This window comes from Muntiacus reevesi, chromosome 13 (assembly GCF_963930625.1).
Source record: "Muntiacus reevesi chromosome 13, mMunRee1.1, whole genome shotgun sequence".
In the NCBI taxonomy this organism is placed as follows: Eukaryota; Metazoa; Chordata; class Mammalia; order Artiodactyla; family Cervidae; genus Muntiacus; species Muntiacus reevesi.
The window spans coordinates 10,645,930-10,671,607 of NC_089261.1; the positions used below are offsets into that span (position 1 = coordinate 10,645,930).

At 52.2% G+C, this 25,678-nt stretch overlaps 1 protein-coding gene across 2 annotated transcripts; it reads right to left on the reverse strand.

Moving 5' to 3' along the window:
* CABP1 (calcium binding protein 1) lies at positions 1-25,211 on the reverse strand. Of its 2 annotated transcripts, XM_065904421.1 has the most exons (7): positions 16,824-17,073; positions 12,036-12,212; positions 8,824-8,854; positions 8,440-8,583; positions 6,339-6,448; positions 5,959-6,106; positions 1-381 (listed from the first exon to the last, which is right to left on the reverse strand). In XM_065904421.1, exons 1-7 carry the CDS (start codon positions 16,866-16,868, stop codon positions 356-358), a joined length of 681 nt encoding a protein of 226 aa, XP_065760493.1. In that variant the 5' UTR covers positions 16,869-17,073; the 3' UTR covers positions 1-355. The 2 variants fall into 2 exon arrangements, with proteins under 2 accessions (XP_065760493.1, XP_065760492.1); XM_065904420.1 differs by lacking the exons at positions 12,036-12,212; positions 16,824-17,073 and adding an exon at positions 24,558-25,211.
* Between the last annotated feature and the right edge of the window lie 467 nt (positions 25,212-25,678).

Below are 25,678 nucleotides of genomic sequence, written 5' to 3' on the forward strand. Positions count from 1 at the left end.
AGAGGCTCTGCCCCGGGGCAGACATGCTGTGTGGGCCCCCCCACCCCAGCCAGCGGCGGCTGGGTCCGTGGCACTCGGCGCCCGGCCTGACCTCTGCCGGCCTGGCATGGTGGCCTCCTCGTTGGCGGGCGCCCCCCCTTTCCAGTTGCAGGAGTCGTGAGTCTTTTTCACAGTGCGGAGGGGTGGGGGTCCGGGGTGGGCACCTCCCCGGGGTGCAGGCAGGCCCCGTCCGCCAGTACATCCTGGGCTCTGGGCGGCGGCGGCGGCGGCGGCGGCGGCAGCGGGGTGAGGCCAGCTCAGGCTCTTCTTCTCCCGCCCCGCGGAGCTTGGCGGTCCTGGAGGGGCCCTGGCGGCCTCAGCGGGACATCATCCGGACAAACTCTGCGGTGGGGGGTGGGGAGAAAGCAGCAGTCGGGGTGCAGGACACTGCCCCCACACCTTCCTCAGATCGATGCCTCCCTCCTGCATCTGTGGCCACCGCCTCTGACCGGGGCTGGTCCCCAGTGTCCATCCGCATGGTTTTTTGTTTTTTGGTCTCGCCCACCACGTGGCATGCAGGATCTTAGTTCCCTGACCAGGGATTGAACCCAGACCCCCTGCAGTGGGAGCATGGAATCCTAGCTGCCGGACCACCTGGGAAGTTCCCCATCCAGCATCTTCCAATCCCTCTTCTTTGCAACAGCCAGCAGGATCTTTCTATCTGTAGGTGTGACCCCTTTCAAACCTCTCATGGTCCCCACAGGGCAACGGACACAACCCCAAGGCCTCCCTGTTCTGGCCCCAGCTGACAGCTCCAGCCTTACCTGTCACTACTCACCCCCTACCACGAGGTTCGACTCCAAGGATCCCCTGTCTGCACCTCAGGTGGAGCTGACTCCCCCCTCCCCTCCCCGCTTAGCTTTCCTGCAACCTGTCCCGTTCCCTTCTCTTTTAACTAGACTGTTTTTTAGAGCAGTTTTAGGTTCACAGCAAAATTGAGCAGGAAGTCCAGATTTTTCCATCTACCCCCTGCCTCTACACACACACACACACACACACACACACACACACACACACACACACACACACAGCCTCCTCCATCACCAACATCCCCGAGCAGAGTAGGATGTTGCTTACAGGTGAACCTATGTTGACTCATCATTATTACCCCACGTGCATAGTTACATTAGGATTTATCCTTGGTGTTGGAGACTCTGTGTGTGTGTGTGTGTGTGCTAAGTCACTTCAGTCGTGTCCAACTCTGTATGACCCTATGGACTGTAGTCCCCCAGGCTTCTCTGTCCATGAGGATTCTCCAGGCAAGAATACTGGAGTGGGTTGCCATGTCCTCCTCCAGGGGATCTTCCCCAACCAGGGATCGAACCCACATCTCTGAGTCTCCTGCATTAGCAAGCGGGTTCTTTACCACTAGCACCACCTGGGAAGACCTGGAGGCTCTATGGGTTTGGACAAATGTATAATGACATGTATCCCTATTATAGTATCACACAGAATAGTTTTACTTGCCTAAACATCCTCTGTGTTCCCCCTATTCATCCCTTCTGCCACGAACAACTCTTGGCAACCACTGATCTTTTCACTGTCTCCAGGTCTCCATGGTTTTGCCTTTTCCTGAATGTCATATGGTTGGAATCACAGAGTACGCAACCTTTTCAGATTTTCTTTTGCTTACTATGCATTTAAGTTTCTTCCATGTCTTTTCATCACTTGATAGCGTGTTTCTTTTACAATGCTGCATAATATTCCATTGCCTGGGTATACCATAGTTTTATTTATATATTCACCTAGTGAAGGGCATATTGGTTGTTTCCAAATTTTGGCAATTATAAGTAAGGCTGCTATAAACAGTAAATCTGTTTGTAGGTTTTTGTGTAGATAAGAGTTTTCAATTCCATAGGGCAAATATCTCTTCCTTCTTTTTCACCTGGTGACTCCTACTTGTCTCTTAGGGCTCTGCTTACTTACAGCCTCCTCCAGGAAGCCTTCCCTAATCCTTGCCACTTTGGCAAAGGTGCCCCCACTGTATGCAACAGCCTGCTGTACTCCCCCCCACATGGCATGGACTACTGTCGGCTTCTCTTTTCCTTGCTGGTCATGGGCTCCTCAAGGTGGGGATCAGGTCTTGGCACACAGCTCGTGTACAACACATACTGGTAGAATGAATGGGAGATACTGAGCTTTCAGGGAAGAGCTGTCATCTGTAGGGGTCACTACCTGGACATGGGGTACCTGAAATGTTCAGCTCTGGTGGTAGCCAAGCCTTTGGTAGCCAAGCCTCTCCACTGCCACACTCCCCTTGACCTTGAAGACCAGCTACTCCCCAGAAAAGTCCTCCCAGCCTTTGTCTTCTGGACATATTCACAGTCTAGCTCATGTTTATCTTGCCTTTCTGCTCAGCACCCAAGTTTATGGAGTGTAGATTCAGTGTTTTGCTGTGTTTTTCCCCCCTGTATCCCATGGTGCCTCAGATGGTGTCATGAACAGTGTAATGTATGGAATGGATGAGATTCCAGGCCTGAGTTTATGACCCAGCTCTGCTTCTCTGTAAGAGAAGCGTTATATTACTTCTCTGAGGCTCAGTTTACTCAATTGTAACGTGAGGTAATAATAGTGCAGTCCCTGGAGTCATTGTAAAAATTAAATGGGATAATACATGTAAAGTTACTTAGTACAGTGACTGGTATATAATAAATGTTCAGTTCAGTTCAGTTCAGTCGCTCAGTCGTGTCCGACTCTTTGCAACCGTATGGACTGCAGCATGCCAGGCTTCCCTGTCCTTCACCAACTCCCGGAGCTTGCTCAGACTCATGTCCATTGAGTCGGTGATGCCATCCAATCATCTCATCCTCTGTCATCCCCTTCTCCTCCTGCCTTCAACCTTTCCCAGCATCAGGCTCTTTTCCAATGAGTCAGTTCTTTGCATCAGGTGGCCAAAGTATTGGAGTTTCAGCTTCAGCATCAGTACTTCCAAGGAATATTCAGGACTGATCACCTTTAAGATGGACTGGTTGGATCTCCTTGCAGTCCAAGAGACTCTCAAGAGTCTTCTCCAACACCACAGTTCAAAAGCATCAATTCTTTGGTGCTTAGCTTTCTTTATGATCAAACTCTCATATCCATACATGACTACTGGAAAAGTCATAACTTTGAATAGATGGACCTTTGTAGGCAAAGTAATGTCTCTGCTTTTTAATATGCTGTCTAGGTTGGTCATAGATTTTCTTCCAAGGAACAAGCATGTTTTAATTTCATGGCTGCAGTCACCATCTGCAGTGATTTTGGAGCCCAAGAAAAGAAAGTCTGTCACTGTTTCTATTGTTTCCCCATCTATTTGCCATGAAGTGATGGGACCAGATGCCATGATCTTCGTTTTTTGAATGTTGAGTTTTAAGCCAACTTTTTCACTCTCCTCTTTCACTTTCATCAAGAGGCTCTTTAGTTTCTGCCATAAGGATGGCATCATCTTTGTATCTGAGGTTGTTGATATTTCTCCCTGAAATCTTGATTCCAGTTTGAACTTTATCCAGCCTGGCATTTCGCATGATGTACTCTGCTTAGAAGTTAAATAAACAGGGTGACAATACACAGCCTTGACGTACTCTTTCCCCAATTTGGAACCAGTCTGTTGTTCCATGTCTGGCTCTAACTGTTGCTTCTTGACCTGCAAACAGATTTCTCAGGAGGCAGCTAAGGTGGTCTGGTATTCCCATCTCTAAGAATTTTTCAGTTTGTCGTAATCCACACAGTCAAAGGCTTTACCACAGTCAATAAAGCAGAAGTAGATGTTTTTCTGGAACTCTGTTGCTTTTTCCATTATCCAACGGATGTTGGCAACTTGATCTCTGGTTCCTCTGCCTTTTCTAAATCCAGCTTTAACATCTGGAAGTTCACGGTTCATGTACTGTTAAAGCCTGGCTTGGAGAATTTTGAGCATTACTTTGCTAGCGTGTGAAATGAGTGCAATTGTGTGATAGTTTGAACATTCTTTGGCATTATCTTTCTTTGGGATTAGAATGAAAATTGACCTTTTCCAGTCCTGTGGCCACTGCTGAGTTTTCCAGATTTGCTGGCATATTGAGTGCAGCACTTTCACAGCATCATCTTTTAGGATTTGAAATAGCTCAGTTGGAATTCCATCACCTCCACTAGTTTTGTTCATAGCGATGCTTCCTAAGGCCCACTTGACTTCACACACCAGGATGTCTGGCTCTAGGTGAGTGATCACACCATCGTGGTTATCTGGGTCATGAAGACCTTTTTTGTATAGTTCTTCTGTGTATTCTTGCCAACTCTTCCCAATATCTCCTGCTTCTGTTAGGTCCATACCATTTCTGTCCTTTACTGTGCCCATCTTTGCATGAAATGTTCCCTTGGGATCTCTAATTTTCTTTTCAGAGATCTCTAGTGTTTCCCATTCTATTATTTTCCTCTATTTCTTTGCATTGATCACTGAGGAAAGCTTTCTTATCTCTCCTTGCTATTCTTTGGAACTCTGCATTCAAACGGGTATATCTTTCCTTTTCTCCTTTGCCTTTTGCTTCTCTCCTCTTCTCAGCTATTTGTAAGTCCTCCTCAGACAACCATTTTGCTTTTTTGCATTTCTTTTTCTTGAGAATGGTCTTGATCACTGCCTCCTGTACAATGTCATAAACCTCCATCCATAGTTCTTCAGGCACTCTGTCTATCTGATCTAATCCCTTGAATCTATTTGTCACCTCCACTATACAATCATAAGGGATCTGATTTACATCATACCTGAATGGTCTAGTGGTTTTCCCTACTTTCTTCAATGTAAGTCTGAATTTTGCAATAAGGAGTTCATGATCTGAGCCACAGTCAGCTCCCAGTCTTGTTTTTGCTGACTGTATAGAGCATGTACAGTTAGAGATGATCACTAATTATGATTATTACTATTTTAAAAACACTTTTACTGAGCATTCGCTATGTGTCAGGTACTGAGTTCTGTGGGAATCTCAGAGATAAAGAAAGTAGGGTTCCTCTTTTCTCCAAAAGTTCAGAATTAAGTGGAGATATAACTAGCGCTTAGGGGCCAGTGTGAAGAACGAGGGTAAGCCTGAGGTGCTGTGAAAGCCCAGAAAAGAGGAAGCTCAGTCTGGGGACCGAGGGAAATGGCCCCACTGCTGGGTCTTAAAGATGGAATAGACTTTAGCCCCAGTGAAAAATAGAATACAAGGCATCCTGACAAAAATAATAGTGTAATCAAATGAGAGCTTGGCAGGATCACCTGTGGTTTTAAGGTGAAGTGTGAGTGAAGGAATGGTGAAAGCTGTGGCCAGAGAGGTGAGTTGTGGATAGATCTTAAGGGGTCTGAGTGTCAGGTTGAGGAATGTGGTGTTCAGAAAATACCTCCATTGATGGATATAGGAGAAGGTGGATCAATAGACATAGAAAGAGATGGGTGGGGGCAGAGGGACATAGGAGTGGATAGATGGATGATTAGATGGATACAGATGGGGAAAGTACAGACGACTGCAGATCAATGGAAGTGTGGGTGGAGATATAGGCGGATGGGTAGAGAATAAATATGTGAATGAATGTTGAGAGTTACAGATGCATGGATAGATGGGAGAAGGTATACAGGTAGATGGAGGCATGGGTGAATGTACAGAAGAATGAATAGATGCCTGGATGGGTAGGTAAGGCCATAGGTAAATGATTCTATGGATAATTATTTGGAGATCTGTTAGTGGATAAATAGGCACCTGGACAGAAAAAGAGACAGATGTATGAACACATGGAAAGAGAGATCTGGAAAGATGGATGGATGGATGGATGCAGGAACAGACGATGGATTAGAGGGGTGGAAGGATGGAAGGGTAAGGGGATGGAAAGTTGGGGCAGATTGATGACTGCATGATGGACACTCATGTGGAGGGATAAACTCTGTGGATGCCCACTCCTGTCTTGGTTCTTCTTCCACTCTCAAGACCCGCCTACCTTCAAAGTCCACTCGTCCATCCCCGTTGAGGTCCACGTCCCGGATAATCTCTTCTATGTCTCGGTGTCCCACCTGGTGACCCAGGAGTTTCTTCATGGCCTCTCGTAACTCACTGGTGCTTATCTCACCATCACCATTGGTGTCAAACTAGAGGGGGCATGAAGGAGGGAAGAGCGGCTACAACAGAAAGACTGTCGGAAGCAGATTCCAAGGTTGAACCCCATCTTCGGCATCATTGTCCCCCCCACAACCCCTTCGCCAGAGCGCCTCTCTGTCCAAGCTTCTTCCCCTGGGGTGGGATCCAGAGGTCCAGGTTCCTTTCAGGTTGGGAATTCTAACAAGTCCCCCTGCCCCTGCCTGTCCGCTGTCTACCACTTACCTCTCGGAAGGCATCTCGCAGTTCCTTTACTCCAATCATATCTGCCGTCTCCGCCAGGAGTTTAGGTCCCATTAGCTCCACAAAGTCATCAAAATCCACATGGCCACCCACTGGGGACAGAGGAACAGGCTGGGTCATCCATCTAACCACCACCCACCTCCAACTAGACAGCCGAGGGAGCTGCCAGCCCCCCCTGACCTGCCCAGCGACAGGCCCAGGGTAAAAGCAGAGGCCGAATGAGGACAGAGAAGTGACCATGGACAGGGGGGTTATCACAGAACACCTCAGAGGAGAGGCCGGGGGCTAACTAAGGGAACGAGTCAGGAACTGGACAGGGGTACAGAGGGGAGAAAGAAACATGAAGTCACAGAGATAGGCAAAGAATTTCAGAGCAGGAGAGAGACAGAGACAAACATGCAGAAAGACAGAGAGGGAAGCAGGAGTCGTGCGCGCCTGGCCCACTTGCCCACTTGCCCCCCTCTCTCCCTCACTGTGCAAGTGGAACTCACCTTCCAACCTTCAGCCAGCTTCAGCCACCTTCCAACTTCACCCAGCCCTCAGAGGGTGGAAATACAGGAGACCTGCCCCCGGGGCCTGCTCACAACACTTTCAGCCAGTGACTGAGCTTGGGGGGTAAATACCCAGCCCGAGAGACAGCTCCACGGCGGCCCTTCGACACCAGCACCCTGCGCTCCATCACCCACAGTGGCAGCTCCTCGAGTGCCTTCTGCTTTGGCGCCCTGTCTTCACCCTCCCCCCTCCCTACTCTCTACCGACTCCGTCCTGCCCCTCCTAAGTAAACTCCACATTCAAACCCTTGTCTCCTGGTCTGCTCCTGGGAGAACCCAAAGTGAGACAGAGAAAAACGTAATAGTGATAGCGTCCTCTGTTCAACTCTTACTGAGTGCCAGGTATTGATTTATTGAGCTGTTTAGAATATCCTCTAGGGACTTCTTTCCTGGTGGTCCCGTGGCTGGGAGTCCCGCCGGCCAGTACAGGGGACATGATCCGTGGTCTGGGAAGGTCCCACCTGCCATGGGGTAGCTGAGCCCGTGCACCACCACTACTGGAGCTCGTGCTCTAGAGCCCGTGCTCTGCAACAAGAGAAGCTGCCTCAATGAGACGCCCACACACCGCAACCAGGAAGTAGCCCCTGCTCAGTGCAACGAGAGAGAGTCCGAGCGTGGCAACAAGGACCCAACACAGCCAAAATAAGTAAATAATTAAAAAAATAAAATAAAATATGCCCCCTAACGAGAAACAGGCTCACAGATACAGAAAACAAACCAGCGGTCACCAGTGAAGGGAAGGGGGGTTGGGGAGGGGCAACATAGAGGCTGGGGATTAAGAGATGTCAACTACTCTGTGTAACATAAAAAAGCCACAGGGATATATTGTACAGCATGGGGAATAGAGCCAATATGTTACAATAACTTTAAATAAAAATTTTGAATCACTATGTTGTACACCTGAAACTAATATAATATTGTATATCAACCATACTTCAACTTAAAAAAAAGAAATGCCCGGAATAGGCAAATCTGCTTAGACAGAATGTAGATTAGTGGTTGCTCAGGGCTGGGGAGGGACTTAGAGGTGATGGCAAAGTGGTATAGGACTTCTTTGGTGGAGGGGGCATGAAAATATTTTAAAGTTGATCGAGGTGATGGTTGCACAACTCTGCATATACTAAAAGCTACTGAAATCTATACTTTAATTCCCCAACCAGGGATCAAACCCATGCCCCCTGCAGTGAGAACAAGGAGTCCTAACCACTGGACCACCACAGAAGTCCCTGAAGGGAATGCTTTAAGTGAGTCAACTGTATGGTATATGAATTATATCTCAATAAAGCTGTTTCCCCAAAAAATAAATGAATAAGTAACCCAAGGAAAAACAATAACTAAATAAACATACCCCCAGTTGACTGCCTATTCCACCCCTCATTTTACAGGTGAAGAAACTGAGGCACAGGGCGGGTAAGTGGTTTGCCCACAGGTCACAGAGCTAGGAAGAAGGGGGAGCTCAGAACTTGAACCCAGGCAGAGGACAGCAAGGGCGAGGCCGGGGAGGGAAGGGGGTGCCTGGCGGAGGAACTCACGGTTCATGTTGATCTGCTGAGACAGCTCGATGAGCTCCATCTCGGTGGGCATGTAGCCCATGGTGCGCATACAGTTACCCAGGTCCCGGCAGTTGATGTAGCCATCCTTGTCCTTGTCAAATTCTCTGAAGGCCTCCCTGAGCTCTGCGGAAGAGAAGGAAGGTGAATGCGGTCACCCGCAGAGCCTCTGGTGCAGAGGCTGCCCCGAGGGGCCCATGGACTCATGCATTCCTCCAACGCCCGGCTCCCCAGAGGATGCCCGGCTCTGCACTAGGACCTGTTCACAGGAAGCCGAGATGTCTCTGCCCCTCTTCCCACCCACCTCCCTCCCCTCATCTTCCTGGATGGCTGAGCAACACCCTCCTCTAAGAGGCCAGGTCTCACCTTCAATCTCCTCTGGCCGCAGAGATCTGTCCTGAAACAAAAGAACATGTGCCATTAGCAGCTGGGAGGGGCCCAGAAGTCATCCAGTGCCCAGCTGGGCCGTCCCCATGGCAGCAGGCACGGGCTGGGAGGTGATGGGGCGGCCGTGGAGGTGTGCCTGGACCATGTCCTGGAAGGGAAAAGTGCAGCCCCACCCATCTCACACACACGGGAGAGGCTGGGCCCCAGAAGCCCCTTCCAACCTGGGCCCAGAACCTCTGCACCCCTAACCCCTTATTCCAGACACAAGCATGTGGTCAGGGAACAGAACTGATCTGGAGGCCAAAACCTGTAAATAAAATGGAGTTATTGGGAGGATCCCAACAGGTAGAAGAGGGCTCTACCCAATAAAACCAAGGGCTTCCCCGGTGACTCAGTTGCTAAGGAACCCGCCTGCCAGTGCAGGGACACAAGAGACGCTGGTTCGATCCTTGGGTTGGGAAGATCCCCTGGAGAAGGAAATGGCAACCCACTCCAATATTCTTGCCTGGAAAATTCTATGGTCAGAGGAGCCTGGAGGGCTACAGTGCATGGGGTCGCAAAGAGTCGGGCACAATTGAGCACGCACACACACACACACACACACACACACACAATGAAACCAGGAAGAGTTGGGGAGAAGAGGGGCGGAGGGGGGCAATGGGAGAAGCAAGAGGCTGGGGGAGAGGAAGTGGGGTCCAGACCAGTGCACAAGAGGGAGGAAGAGAAGGAGCAGAGGGAATGGAGGCAGGATTAGGACTGCGCCCTGCTTCCTGGGCACCGCCCCACCTTCTCCAGTTGGGCCCCCATCGCAGACCTCGCCCCGTCACAGGACACAGCATAGGACCCTGGGGGCTGCCAGTGCCTCTGGCGGCTGCCAGGGTCCAAAGCACACGTCTCAAGCCACAAGCAGTGCCCAGGTCTCCTTGGGGAGTCAAGGAAGCCCCAGGGCGAGGCATCCGAACAGATGGCAGAGAAGTCTCCAAAGAGCGGGCCCGGAAGGAGCAGGGGGCAGGCTCCAGCTGGTGACATGCCAGCTGCCCCAGGCCTGCCCTGGAGGGAGACAGACTGGCATGAAATGGATGCGGTGCCCAGCTGGACATGCTTAGCAGGCTCCAAAACTGGTCCACGGGGCTCATCCTGCCCATATGTCACAACTCCCTGCCCAAAGGGGCAGGGTGTGCCCGCCCTGAGGAAGTGCACACCAGGTGTGGGTAATCCAGTCAGGGACGCAGACATGTGGGCGTGCCATAGCCGTGCACGCGGGCTGTTCTAGCCCACTGGGCCAGGGCAGGTGAGAGGCTGCTGCCCACCTGCTCCAAACTGGCCCCAGGGCAAGGGATCCCAGTGCCAGAAAACCAGGGGATCTTTTAGAAAGGGGCTGTTGAGCAACATTTTGCAGGACCACCAGCTGCACAGGAAGGACTTGGCTCTTGGAAGGGGCTGTACATGGCAGGATCATGCTGAGAGCGTACATGAGCTTGACACGAGTAGTCTGCAGGCTCCCAGGTCCTGCCAGCAGCATTTCAAGCTGAAGCTGTCTGTCTCTGTGAGATGACTTCCACTTAAAAAAGCCTGTCGCCTTGCACAGGGAGGGGTTGTCACTCCCTCTAACACCTACCTATTTCTACCTCTATCACCCACTAGCTGTTCTTAGTCAGACTGGGATCTTGAGTGACCACAAAGGGTGCTTCTCACAATGTCTTGTACCCCCCATAAGTGAAAACGTCAGTGAGAATATGCATGTACACACACATGCAGGGTATGCTCACTGGGACAGGCGACAAGTCCCTTCCCACCCTGCAGCCTCTCACATCTCCAGGATCAGCTCTGCAGCCCCTTCCCTGCTTCTTGTAAACCCAGAACCAGGGTGCAGAAAAACCAGTACCCCTTGGCCATGTGCCTGTGGCCAGAGCTGGTCCGGCTATGTCCTGGTGGCTAGTCCCTGGGTCACATGCTCCCCAGGGCAGAGTGGTGGGGGATGTGGAGCAGAGCCAGGGATGCTCAGCGACATGACAGGGAAACCATGAACACCGGTTCGGGGGGTCAGGAGGGAACGGAGCCCACCACAGCCCTCACTCCCCAACTTACACAGTAAAGGGATGAATTTGGCCTCTAAAGTCAGATGGACTCAAGGACAAAGCCCAGATCTGCTGCTTCCTAGATGGAGGACCTTGGACAGGTCACTTCCACTGTATGAGCCACTGATTCCTCATCTATAAAATGGGTTAATACCAGAAACCACCTTACAGGGTCTTTGTGAGTATCTGTGAGGCAAGATAGGTAAAATGTTTAGCAGGTGGCATTCAACAAACCCTGGAGAAGGAAATGACAACCCACTCCAGCACTCCAGTATTCTTCCCTAGGGAATCCCATGGACTGAAAAGAGGAGCCTGGAGGGCTACAGTCCATCGGGTCACAGGAGTCAGACACAATTTAGCAACTCAATCACCACCATTCGATAAACCTACCGATGTTTGAATCTGTAACATCATCAATACCCTCCTCTCTGTGACTGTTCAGATATGTATGAGAGGCCCTCCAAAGCAGTGGGCACATGTGACTATTTAAATTGGAATTGGAATCAAAGAAAATTAATAATCCACTTCTTCAGTTGCACTAGCCACACTTCAAGGGCTAGTGGTTAATGTAGAGGGCTGCGCTGATTGGAGAAATGTTTCTATCATCATTGAAAGTTCTAGTGGATGGTGCCATGTATTCGGTAGAACACAGGGGACCCTTGAGTCAGGCTCCCTGAGTCTGAATCCTACTGCTATCGCCTACCAGCTGTTATGTTGAGCATGTTACTCTCTCCAACTCAATTTCTTCATCTGCAAATGGGGAGGATAATAGTACCTACCTCTTGGGGTTGCTCTGAGGCTTAAGCACCAAAGCACTGAACACAGTGCCTGGCACATCTTAAGTGCTCAAAAAAAAAAAAAAAAAAAAAACCCAAACCCCAAACAATACTATAGCTGCTATTATTATTTTTTGCTGGTGGATGTGGACACACCAGGGCTCTGCAGCCATGAGTGGGAAACTCTGGGGGTCAGGTTCACAAGCTGAGGGTGTGAGGTGCGTCTGCCGGGGGATGCACACCACTGTGTACAGAGCCCCTCTTCTTCCCAGCACCTCCTTCCTCATGCCCCATGAAGCCAAGTCGAACGCGGCTCCACCGGGGCCAACTTACGTACAGGCTGCCTGTTCTCCGCGAAGCCCTTACGCAGGAAGATGCAGGCCGGGCCCAGCAGGTTGTGCATGACCGCGCAGTTCTGAGCCAGCGTCAGGAGCGGCCCGGGGAGCTCGTTGCTGGCCGCCAGCCCCTCCTCGCTCGTCTGCACCACTGTGTAGCTGGTCTCCTCCTGGCGCATCTTCAGCCAGCACCAAGCAAATACAAAACAGAGGCAGGGTGTCACCTCTCTGGCCTACCTGGGTCCTCCGGGCCCCAGCCTGGCTCCCGATCCTAGAAGGGGCCATTCTCAAGGGAAGACCTTGAGAGGCAAACACCAGGGTGCAGAGAGCCTTCAGGATGCACAGGCAGCAGGCGGCAAACTGGCCCGACAGACGGAGTCCTGGATCTTGGGCCGAAATGGATGCTCCAGGGAGATCTGGGTGTGATACCCACTGTGTGGCACACCTGCAGACACACACACACACACACACACACACGTGCACAGAAACACACCCTCGTGCGCAGACAGAAGCTCAGAGAGAGGAGCAGGCAGAGGGAGGCTTCTGTTAATTCAGGGAATAATGTCCTTGCCTAAGATGCTCCCAACATCCCGGCACAATCCTCAGGGCCAAGCTCCCCAGCGGACCTCTGATCCTACCCCTGCTGGAACCCGCTGGAGGTAGTGAGGACCATCAGAGCTGGCAGCAGAGCGTGGGCTCAGCTAGTCTACGGGACCGGAGGCTGCCGACACAGGGGCCGTGGCAAACGGAAACGAAGCAGGCAGGTGTGAGAGGCGGGGCCCAGGGTAAGATGGATGCTCTGGGCCCCCTCTGAAGGGACAGCATGACGTAACTCCAGCCCGGTGTTGCCAGACTTTCCGATTTAAAGCACTGTGTGGGCTAAACAAAGCACTTCTGTCGGTCAGCTTCCACCTAGCTCATGGCCTCAAGACTAGACGCTGTCTCCCATCAGCAATCTTCCTTGTCCCTCCCGCCTCCGCTGGCTCTGTGCCTGGTCCAGGGACCTCTGGAGGCTTAGGCAGGGGCCCTCTGTTCTGACCAAATATAGCCATGCTCCCTGGCCCCAGCCAACCCATCCTCCCCCTGATGGTTCCCATGCAGCTATAAAAAGTCAGCACTGCCCACAGACCGTCCCCTTAGGACAACAGCAGTGTCCAGACACAACATTCTCTCCCAGCCCAGCCTCCTCGCCAGGATGCCCAGGGTCCCCCTAGGTCGGGGTGGTCTGCCTTCAGCCCCCAGCTTGGATACCTCCACCCCCAGAGTGAGGAGCTGGAGCCAAACCTTCTAAGGAAAGAGCAGTGAAAGCTTAGAGGGCTGCCTCTGTCCAAGGACCCCAGAGTTGCATGTCCCACCCATCCATTCTGCTGCACCCTCTTCCTGCCAGTTTCCTCCAGCTCCAAGAAGTTCCCACTCAGGAGAAGATGCTAAGACCTAAGGGGTAGCCTGTCCTCCCAGGTGGACAAGCAAAGCAATCTCCCACATCTCACCCTGTCCTCATGCTCCTTCTCCTCAAAGTCCCACAGTGTGGGGTTGCAGTCTAGACTCTTGTCCAACTTCTAAACTTCTTCCAGGCCTAGAGAGGAAGGAGCGATATTCTGGTTCCTCTAAGGGCAAGCAGCCACATAGACCCAGGGTACGGGCCCTCAGTGCAAGGCCCGAGTCCAGGGAGTGCAATGAGGGTCACCCTGGGTAGTCCTAGAACTTGAGGGGTGATCAGGGTCCATTCTGGATTGACGACCAAAAGAGGTTCAGAGCCTCGGCCACACTCACACAGGCTACAGGGACCTGGCTAGAGCGAGGGCAGGACCAGAGAGACCTTCTGGACAGAGGGAGCCAGGGAGTCAACTGTGGTTAAGCCCCAGGAAACAATCTCAGAAGATATTTGCAGAGAATCAGCCTTTTTGTTTCTGGCTGACTCTCACTCACTTGGCTCAGATGAGCATACCCAGGAGGAGGAGGCAGCAGGTGGCAGGGAACTCAGAGAGCAGCTTGAGTATAACTGGCTTTGGACTCAGACAGCCTTGGGGACAAATTCTGGCTCTGCCGCTTGCTCGCTGTGTGACCTTGGGCAGGTCACTTCACCTCTCTGGGCTCTGGTTTCCTTCTCTGTCCAGCGGGGGATGATCAGGGCCACTCACAGGATTCTGTGAGAGGCAAATGAGCCATTGCGCAGTGCCTAGAGCATGGCAGGAGCCGAATATGTGGAGTTGCCATGGTGATGACAATGATGATGACAACGATGATGACGATGATGATGATGATGCAACTTGAGAGATGCTGGGCGCCAGAAGGCATTTACTTCTGGCTGCAGAAGAAGTGGGAGAATATTTGCCAATCAGGAAAGAAGTGAGGAGGACAGAGAAAAATTTGCTCCCACGAAGCAAGAACCAGCGATGGCTGGGGAATTTCCACTGCATCTCTTGATCTTAACCCAGTCTGGCACCCAGTTGCCCCGGGAGGCTGCTGTTCTTCCCTGGCCAGTGATGGTACCTGACAGCCCAGTCCTGCCCAGCTCAGAGCCTGGAGGAGGCCGCCTCTCTCCATCACTAATTCCTGGTCACCACACAGGAAGCCAAGTGGGCAGCGGCCCAGGGGCTGACAATGTTTCCTGGCACCAAGGGGGCATCTCCTGAGTGCGGCAGGGCAACAGGAGGCACCGGCACACCTCCTGACCTAACAGCTTTCTAACAACACAAGGCAGCCAAGACCGTGCTCCCTCTCATCGAATGTATTCACTGAAGGAGGAGTTGAGTGAGGAAGCACTTGAAGTGGTGGGAGAGGGCATTTCCCAGCGAGTGGGAATTTGGACTAAGATGACCTATAAGGTCAGGTTCACGAATCTGTGAATAACATCTCTGACAGCAGGAGAAAGCGAGAGAGGCAAAATTAAAAACAAAACCCCAGCTCTGGATTCACACAGACCAGGGTTTACATCTCAGCCCTGCTCCCAGTCAGCTGTAGCATCTCAGGAACACTCTTATCTTTGAGTCTCATTCTTTTCTCTAGAAAATAGCCAAGAGAACCACTCAGTGGAAAACAGTAAATGAGATAATAGATGTTGGAGATCTTGTAGATATTCAGGAAAAAGCAATGTTTACTATTATTTTTTAAAAAAATGAAACTGAGTGCAATACCTTTTATGATTTTTTGCCTTACTCCGTGGACTCAAAACCTCTCCTATTTCCTTTTCCTCATCCCCCTTCTCAGAAAACCCAGAATGTAAAAATTATGATTATGATGCTATTAATACTAGCTAACATATACTGGGTATGTTAGCTGCCTGCATCCCAGGCAGCAATCCCAGCTCTTTCTTTAGGCCCCACAATCACCTCAGGAGGTAGATGTTAGTATTTCCACTTGATAGACAAAGGAACTGAGACCCAGCAGGGGTCAAATAACTTATCCAAGGTCACATGGCTATAAAGAGGAGACCTGAGAAGTCTGAGTCACGGGTGGGGTAGGACAGAAGGACAGCTTTTGTTCTTGAGTTCACCTCTTGAAGGTCTGGACAGAACTCAGGGAAAGGGCATTCGCCCAGTGGTCCTCTAGACTAATTCAGATCCATTTCTACTTCTCTGCAACAGTGTGGAGGCCACGTCTGATGCAAAGAACTCTCCTTTAAGATGACAGATGACTGGGGGTGGGGGATGCACAGAAGAAACAGTCAACCCTCAGAAATATCCAAGGAACAGCGAAGATTAAAAGGAATTTGATGTGAGCAGCTTAGCTAAATGAGGAAGAAGATGAGCAGAAAAGCCTGAAATGTCCTAAATTGAGAGGCTGTCAAACTAACAGAGGGGGTAGGAAGGGGTTGGGGGTGGAGGAGCCATTAGCTAACCTGAGACCTTGGATAAGTCACTTAACCTGAGTGGCAATCAAGTTCCTTCTCTGGAAAATGAAAGAATTGGAGGAAACCATCCCTCATATTTCTCCTTCCTTTATGAAATATCTATGAATTTCTTCTATGGCCTGACTACAGAGGGCCAGAAATACAGGCACAGCCCACCTAAAGCAAGATCCTACAGATGTAAGTCCAGGCTTTCAGGAAAGATGCTTTGAAGGTGATTATTTGCTTTCCAAAAGGGATTCTTGCAAAAGAACATTATCCCGGTGTATGAGCAATGCATCCACTACAGAACGCAATTGACAGACACCTTTGCTATACACTCCATTTCTCGATGGAAACAACCCTGGGGCCCTGAGCCAGACTGGTCCTATTTGTGGATATTCCTGATATCCTGAATATCTGGATATTCCTGAATATCTGACTCAAGAATTCGCAAGGGTAGACAGGGATGTCCGGCTTGTTTCCTCTCAGTAACAATGGGATCTACTTTAAAACCCACAACTCTGAAGACCTTAGAGACCACGGGAGAGGGTCAGAGTCCCTCAGAGGAGATGAAGGAACCTCTCCTCTACCGCTGGGAAAGAACCACCAGCAGCAGGGTCAAAGTCCAGCTTAACCGTCTTCTCATCCTGCTTATCCCGAGGCAGTCTGTCCATGCACATGGTAAGGACCCTACACGGTTTCTTTCCTAAATCTTATGCAAATTCCCAAACGTGGGCCCCCATGCAGCTCTAAATCCCAACTTCAGCTTACAGCCCCGGAACACAGACAACTGTGATAGGAGGGAATGCAGAGGCAGGAACAGGGAAGCGGCCCTAGACAGAACCCACAGGAAGGGAAGCGAGCTTCAAACGTCCACCCTCTCCGCCCCCAGCCTCTGGGACAGATGGCAGGATGCCCCAATCTCCCACCCCAGGTGTTAAGAACTCCAGAAACATACCTTCCTTGAGAGATTTCTCAGTGGAGACTTGACACAGTTGCCCATCCTAAGCTGAGGCAGCCCCTTTCAGGATCCCTGGGTCCATGGAGGAGGCTCCCGGGGGCTAAGAGACCTGAGTCCCTGACTCCCTCTGCCTGCGCGGTGCTTCCTCCAAGACCGGCTGAGCCCTCTCTCCTGCGCGCGTGCTCGCTTACTCGTCTGCCTGTTCCTGCTCCCTGTTTTTTTTTTTTTTTTTTTTTTTGGTGGATTGTGTGTGTGTTCGTGTGTGTGGGTTTAACTTTCTGGACACTTTCTTGAGGAGATGAAGGCAGGAGGGGAGAGTGCAGGCACAGAGAAAATCGCCTGGAGAGCCGATGGCAGAGGGCAGCCGAGCTGGAGAAGGCTGCGGGATCAGCTACATGAGATTACAGCCGAGTCCTCTCCCGGTTCACTCCCCTTCCCTCGGCCCCTCCCCTCCCGCTGTCAAATCTGCGGGGAGATTGCCTCGGGGAGGGGAGCCCAGAATGGCAGCTGCAGCTGGGAATTAGGCCAGCAGACCCAGAAGGGGAAGCAGGCTAGTTTGGGCCCCCAAATCCAAGGGTCCTCGCAGCTCCCAACCTTGTGTGTGCATTCTCTCTCTCTCTCTCTCACACACACACACACATACACACACGCACCCAGGGACGAACCGGGCATCTTAATCGCCCCCGACCATCGCAGCTAGATCGAGAGATGGCGGCTCCAGTCGAGGCCCTGGAGATCTTGTGACGACTCTCCATCACGCTCCATTTTTCACACTTGCCTCCTCACTGAAATGGGATGAGGCTCCGGGGCTGGAAGCACAGCTGAGCCAACAACAGCTTCTTCCGCTGGCTCCCTTCACCGTGTGCGGTCTTTCCGACCCAGGGGAAATCAAGAGCCGGTCCTGAGGGGGTCCTGACGGAGGCAGTGCTGGCCCAGCAGGCGTGAGCGAGCGAGGGCGACGAACCTTCTCCCAAACCCTCTGTCTGACCCTGATAGAGCATCTTTCACCGGCTCCCTCGGGGCGCAGAGCAGAGAGGTCGCCCTTTGCAAAGGGGGCGTCACGGTCCCATGAATGGAACTTTTAGGTAGCCTGCACGTCCTCGTCCCTTCGGGTTCCAGCTTTGATGTGAATTCATTTCAAGCCTCAGATGTCACCATCGAGACCTACAGCCCGGAGCCAGATGACCCGGGAGAGTCTGTATCCACGTTTCCCTGCACCCCTACTTTTCCCAGCAGGGGGCACCAGAGACAGACTGGGACGCCAAGCTTCTTCCGGGCCCTGATGCAAAACCCCTTCCACGCACCGCTCTAAGAGTTTCAGTCCAGAGAGGGTCCTTTCGCAGGAATTTTTTTTTTTTTTTTTTGGTCCAGTTTTGGGTGGCTGAGCAGAGCTCCCGTTAGGGATAGATGGGTGGGGACGCTGCCCAGAAGGTGCCACAGACCGGCTCCCAGGGAACTGGGGAGGCAGGTCCCTGGGTGGCTCTTGACAACCGTGCAGTGACGGCAATGGAATAGCTTAATCAGGGGAGTCATTCAGCAGCCTGGTTTGGCCTCTGGAAGGGGATACGGAGGAGGAGTGTCACCCCCTGAGGACACAAAGAGAGGCCTGGGTGGGGGCGAGGTTGTTGACATCTAAAGGGCAGGAAAGGGGAGTGAAGACACTTGGAGGGGGGTGGGGGGAGCTGGTATGGGAAGAGCCAACAAAAATGCCTTCTTCAAAGACCTGTTTCTTGGAAACAAAGCGTGAAGGCAGGGCTCTGAGAAGAGCAATGAACTCAGATGAAACTGAAGGGTCTGGAGGCCTGGGATGAGTCCTGGCTCTGCTGGCTTCTGAACACTCACCTGGCAGGGCTCAGTTCCCTCTCCTGGTTATAAAATGTGCGTGATTCAGAACAGGTACTGGAATGAGGAATTATTAACATGGAAGGAGGAAGTATCATTTGTCCCATGTGCTTGGCTCTGGGCACGTTGTAGGAACAAGATATATACAGTCCCTGCTTTTAGATTTGATCCCTGGGTCAGGAAGATCCCCTGGAGAAGGGAATGGCAACTCACTCCAGTATTCTCACCTGGAGAATTCCATGGACAGAGCAGCCTGGAAAGTTACAGTCAGTGGGGTCACAAAGAGTTGGACATGACTGAGCAACTAACACTTTCACTTTCACTGCTTGCAGGGAGCTTACATTCTAGCAGGGGGGCAGGAGATATTAAAGAGCTATCAACTTACTGAATCGCGGTTCAGGTCAATGCCATGAAGGGAAAGTGAGCCAGAGGGATCTGACTTAGTGTAGAGGGATCAGGAAAGACTTGCACACAAAATCTAGAGTCTTGCAGACTCTTTTGAAAAGCTAGGGCTTACCACAGACCCAGAGGGGAGATGAGTTAGGCTCCAGGTAAGGTACAAACCCAATTCATATGAGCTAAATGGGTGGATATATGAAAAGACTGGACAGGGTGAAGCAGGTGCATTTTCAGTGCTGGCTGCAGACTAGAATCACTGGGGAACTTCCCTAAAGATGCTGATGGAATAGGTGTAGGTGAACCCTGGGCACCGGTGTTGTTTAATACTCCAGGTAATTTTAACCTGCAGCCAGTGTTGAGAACCACTGATCTAGAGATAGAGTTCAGCATGTGGAGTCGGACAGGCCTGAGTTCAAATCTTGCCCTGCTGCCTACCAACCATGTGAGCTTGAGGACTTGATTATCTTTCTGAGCCTCGGTTTCTTTATTTATAAAATGGGTACCCTAATAACCCTTCCCTGGTAGGACTTACGAGGAGTTAATGAGATCACGTCTGCAAAGGGCTTGGCACAGTGCCAAGCACCCGGAAGGTGCCCCTTACCCTGCCCAGCAGCCTTGGTCTAGCAGGGCCCCCACTAGGTCAGACCTGGTGACTCCTGCCCCCTTCAGGCCAACCTATGGCACAGCACCCATTTGTCAACCTTGGGATATGCCCCTGTCCTTGGAGACAGAAGACAGGACTTTTCCCCCTATAGAAAAGTCCACCTACTTTGAAGAAATTCCATCCTTCTTTAGAAGAGAGGGTGCCAACAGTAGCCTGGGGGCTTAACGGAAGCAAGGGATTCAGGACTCAAACCCAGAGCTCGCTTAAGCTATTTTAGGTTGGACAGATGGGGTGATGGTGGTTCTGCATGACAGGAGTAGCTACTGATCTTGACGAAGCAGATGGCTTGACCTTCGGCAGAAATTTTTATAAAGGGCTGAATGGTGGAGGCTTCCTTAAGAAGCAAAGAACATCGCACGGCCCCGCCTCCCCATCCCTATGCACTGTGGCAGCAGGCCTGGGCCTTCGGAATCCACACTTAGAGTTCTGGAATGGGATAATAGGATCAGAGGGATGAGAAGGATAAACCCGTTGCTGATTATTCCTGATTAGGAGGGAGGCTGGCTTTGGGCCCTGAGCAGTCCTAACGCCAGCATTTGAACTTGGATGGCAGCCCAGTGTTAAGACACTTGGGGAAAGCTGGGTCGTAACCTGAGAGGTGCTTTGTGGATGCTTCTGACAAATAGGAAACACACTTCTGTGACTTTCTACCAGCCGGTATGGTGTGGCACTGGCAGACTGGAGAGAGACATAGCATGTCACAGTCCTGCCTTTTACTTATTCTGGGACCTTTGGTCAAGCTACTTCCCCTCTCTTGGGTCTGTCTCTTCATCTCTAAAATGGGGGAAAATGATGCTACATTTCACAGTTTGCTATGAAGATAAGATAATGAGAAGATGCTTTGTCCATTGTCTACTGGATTCTAGACAGAGATCTAAAGTGCCAATGTTGCTTCTGCAAAACCTACAAACTGACACCAAGACACTCCTATCATCTATAATCTATGTCAACCACAAACGGGCCTTCTCTTCCCCTTTCCCAGGCCCCAGAGAAAGGCCACAGGGGCTCCCAGCCTTTTAAGAGAGCAGTATGAAGCGACCTGACCAGGAAGGAGTAAGTAATACACCCAAGCCATCATCCTAGGCACACAGGCCTAGTGCAGTTGAATCTGTTAGGACCCACATTGTCATGGCCTGTCTCCCTCATCTTAACTATGGGAACTAAGAAACTCTGAAGTTCAGAGGCTGGAGATACCCGTCATTCATTCATTCATACATTAAATATCTCAATCCTGTTATGCACAAAGCAATTTAGGAATTGGGCTGGCCTACTCAAATCAGAAGAGATGTCCCTATAGTTAGAGAAAGGGGAAGGATAGAACAGAGCTATGGATTTTATTCATAGTTGCCTCCTCTAAAGAGGTGTTTCTTCCCAAACTTAGAATAAGGAACAGAAAGACTGTTCTTTGTGTAGTTTTCTGGACTTCTCTGATGGTTCAGTGGTTAAGACTGTGTGCTTCCTATTTCAGGGGGAGCAGGTTCAATCCCTGGTGAGGGAACTAAAATTTCACATGCTGCACAGCCAAAAAAAAATTTTAATTAGTTTTCCAAGATCCAATGCCAAGAGTTGTCTGTTTTGAGTTGCTTTCTGATACCACATCTTCTCTCTAGGTAGTTGGGTGGTGTGCTATTAGCTGGCCACAAAGAGGATACCAGGGAAGGTCCTTGGTCATTCAGCTCCTTCCTTTAGTGGCCTTCCTCACTTAGCTCAGAGACAGCTTTCAGACTACCTTATGCAGTCCCTCATTTTGACAATCACTCTATTAATAATGATAATAATAATAACATGAATGAAGCCTGAGCCCTTTTCTAGCACACACTCTGAGCCAGGCCATTTGGCATCCTTAACCTTGTATAACCCTCATAAGAGTTCTGCAAGATAGTTTTTTTGTTATTGTCATTAGTCTTATTTCTGGATGAAGAAACCCAGACCAGAGAGAGAAAATAACAGGCCCAAGGTCACAGCAATGGGAAGTGACATTGCTGGAGTGGGAATCTTCAGCTCTATCTCCCAACCCACCATTCCATGCCTTAGCCTCAAAAGCACACGCTCTCCCTGCAGGCCGTAAGGATGCTCTGTGAGGTCACTGGGGGAACCCTAATTCCCATTCCCTAGTGAGGGAATCTATCTTGATACCCTCAGCGTTGCTTTGGCCCCTGGCCCTCCCTGACTCTGTTACAAATGGAAACAAGTTCTGACACAGCCCTTGGTAGTGAATCAACAACAACAACAACAATAATAACATCCACGCACCCTTGCTCTAGGCCAAGCTCTGTGTATATCTTCATATCCCCTTTAATTCCACCCCCCCCACAAACTCACTGAGATACTGTGTGTGTGTGTGTGTGTGTGTGTGTGTCTGTGTGTCTGTGTGTCTGTGTGAGTGTGTGCGCGCGCGCACTCAGTCGTGTCTGACTCTTTGGAACCCTATGGATTGTAACCTGCCAGACTGGAGTAGGTTGTCATTTCCTTCTCCAGGGGATCTTCCTGCCCCAGAGATTGAACCCGAGTCTCCTGCATTGGCAGGCAGGTTCTTTACCACTGCAACTCCTGAGATACTATGATTATCCCAAATATGCAGATAAGGAAACACAGGTTTACGAGGTTAAGCGATTCACCAAAGGTTTAAAAAAAAAAGAAAAGAACTTGGGAGACATGAAAAATATATTTCCCCAGGGCTATACTTTGCCCAAAGCAGAGCCTATCTGAAAGTTTCTGTATTCAGAACCTCATTTCCCTTCTCTTGGTTCTGACCTAAGGACAGAAATCTCCATGCAGAGAGAAGGGACAGAAAGACTAATTCTTGCAGGAGACTGGAGACTCTGACACAAAGTCCCAGGCGGGGTTTTGTTGTTGTCCCTGTCATTGGAGCAGATGTCTTAGAGCCATCAGCAGGAAGCCCAGACTGGATGTGCCCAGCTTTAAAGAGAAAGTCGGCAGCTCCAAAGGCAAGAGCTTCCAGGGGAAGGTAGTAAATATTTGATGGGACCTTCCAGCTCCTCCTGACTCAGGTGACCCTGGTGACATTTCAGAACACTGGACCAGAGAACAGCCTTCATCTCATGACTGAGAAAGTAGAAGAAAGAGAAGCACATGAGCTGAAATGCTCTGTGCTCACAAAGGGCCCAGGCAGGGAAATTCTGCAAGGCTGGAATTCGTTCCTTTTCTAGGAACGAAGTCGGATCACTGGCAAACTAAATAACCAGAAAGTGTGTGATCCTCAATGACCTACCCTTCCAAACTTCTAGACTGCTAATCTCCAAAACAGTCAGGACCCCGCTACCCTCTCTACTTTCATCTCCATAGTGCCCAGCAAACGCCTGGACAAAGCAGGCGATCAAAAAATATTTGATAAATGCAACCGATAGTTGTCATCGATTCAACTGGCACAGTATCCCTTTCGCAAGCCAACCCGCTCCTGCCCTAACACCTGACACCCCCTCAGTCATACAGAAGCCACCGCAGTCAACACAGCGCTGCACTGTCACAGCTCTGCATCCACATCTTTACTCTGGAGAAACTGTTTCCAACTGCCTCAACTAACGAGAGCTCCCGGCAGGAACAAAGCCAGACTGCTGCCCTATCACACCACCACCGCAGCCCCGTGCAACCCGAGCCTACATGCAGCCGCCTTCATGTCAGACCTCCACCGGCATCAGCCGCAGCGGAGTAGTATTTTGAAAAGGAACTGTGCACATCTGAAGCAAAACACACACGGCCTCCTTGGAGTTCTGATCCAGCCTGGCAAGCCAGGAGCTTGAAACAGCTTCTTTACGCTACATCCCAGCACAGAAACGCACAGGTCCGCCCCCACCCTCCATCCCCCACACACCATGCAAATACTCTGATCACATCTATGCATTACACCCCTCCTCGGCTGCCGCAGAACGGTGTCCACGCTGTGCCAACGAGTTCGACTTAATTATGGACTTGGAACTAGATGAAATCCTGGCTTCACTCAGGAGTTCACAAGTCCCTTTCTGCTGAGCCTCTTTCCCCAGCAGCACGGCCTCAAACTGTAGATCTGGATTATGACTACGGGGCCATTTGTAAAGGGCAGGTGCCCAGCTGCTTGGGGCTCTTGAGAGAAAAGAAACAAAATGAGCCATTCGTGACCCCTTAGCGACCTTTCTGACCCTAGAATGCACACTAACTCAGACTAGGGATCTCTGGGTGTCCTTCCACGCCCCACAACTCGAAAACTGACCACTGCCATCCTCGTGGCATTCCTAGATGACAACCTCCTTGAAATACCCTCAAAGTTCCAGTTTGAGCCATAGCTCTTACAGCCCTCCGTGTCTACCCACACACTCCTCTTTTCTCATATTTTTAGCTCTCCTAACTTTTCCCAGGTCTTTGGGGCCATCACAGGCGATGGCTAGGGTCCCTCATCGCCTGACAAGGCAGTATAACCCAAAGTCCCCTCTCTTGACCCCCAGACTCCATGCTCATTCATTGGTCTTCTTGGTCAGAGGCCGAAAGAGTGGGTTTGGCGCCACCTGCTCGGAGCACCCCTCCTTGATCCCTGCAAATTTCCAGGCGGTTGGTGGAGGTAGCTCCCTTCCAAGACTGGCCCGTTCTGGCAGGTGGAGGGAGTCTAAGCGGTGGTGCCTGGCCCGGAAGAGGCCCGGAGCGTGGACAGCGCACAGGGTGCTGAATCAGGCACGGGGGAGGAGGAGGCGCGCGGACTAGGGCGCCAGGCGGCGGGAGGACCAGAGGAGTGTGACCTGGGGGGCCGCGCGCAGCGGGAGGAGGGCTGAGGGCGCGCAGCCGCGGCAGGGTCCCGAGCGCCTCTCCAGGGAGCGGGTGGGAGGCGCGGCCCTTACCTGGCCGAAGGCGGAGCTGAGCATGGGGCGCAGCTGGTGGAGGAACGGGTCTGCCTCGGACGCGGCGGCTGGAGCGGAGTCCCCGCGACCCGGGGCTCGCAGTGAGCCCCGGAGGCCGAGCGCCGGGGACAGACCCCGTTCCTCCCCATCCCGCCCACGGGCCGGCGGCAGCGGCGACGGCGGCGAAGGTCGGGACGCCGCGGCCGGCGGCGCCTCCCGGGGCCTGCAGTGCGCCTGGGGGAGCCCGCGCCGGCTCCCCCGCGCGCCCTCCTCTCGCGGCGCCGGCCGGCACAGGGGCCTCCGCGAACTGGGGTCCCCTGACGGCGACGGCGTGCCAGGGCAGGGGCCGGGCAGCCGGCGACTGGGCAGCACTGGCTCCCGGGCAGGGCCGTGGCGGGGAGCCCGGCTGCCCCCGCTCGCCGCCGCCGCCGCCGCCTTCAGCAGAGACGTCTTGGACTCGCTTTTGGCGATGTGCGAGCTCATCGCGGCGGGGCCCGCGCTCTCATGGCCCGGCGGGGGCGGCGCGGTGCGGCGCGGCGCTGGGCCCCCGGCGGGCAGAGAGCGGGGCGCCCGGCGGGAGCCGAGCCCGAGGACGCGCTGGAGGCGGGCGCCGTCCCCCGGCCGCTTAAATGCGGCCCCGTCGCCGCCGCCCATGTGACAGCGCAGCCTCTACGCCCGGAGCCCCGAGCTCCCCGGCGGCTGGCGGTGCGAATCTGGGGGGGCCGCCGGCTGTCCCCGAAGAGTCCACCCCCGGCTCCCCGGCGGCCCAGGTACCGCCGCGCCCCGCCCCTTGCCCCGCCCCGCGCTCGAGGAGCCCCGCTTCCGGGCGGCCCCTGGCGGCGGAGGGGGCGCTGCGGCGCGGAGCCGCGAGCGCGAGGGAAGGGGCTCGGCTAAAGGCCGCAAAGACGCCCAGACCTTGGTGGCGCCGGCGGTGCCCGGGAGCACGCCCGGAGGTTCCCAAATGACCCACAACCGCCGGAACCTCCAGAAATGCTGGCGGGGTGCACTGTCCAGGGGGTACAACTTTCGAAAAGATGACGAGAGAAGTGAAGGAAGTAAACTCGAGACGCAAGGAGGGTGAAGGCAGGCTGTGTATGACACCGCCACCCCGAACCCCGGAG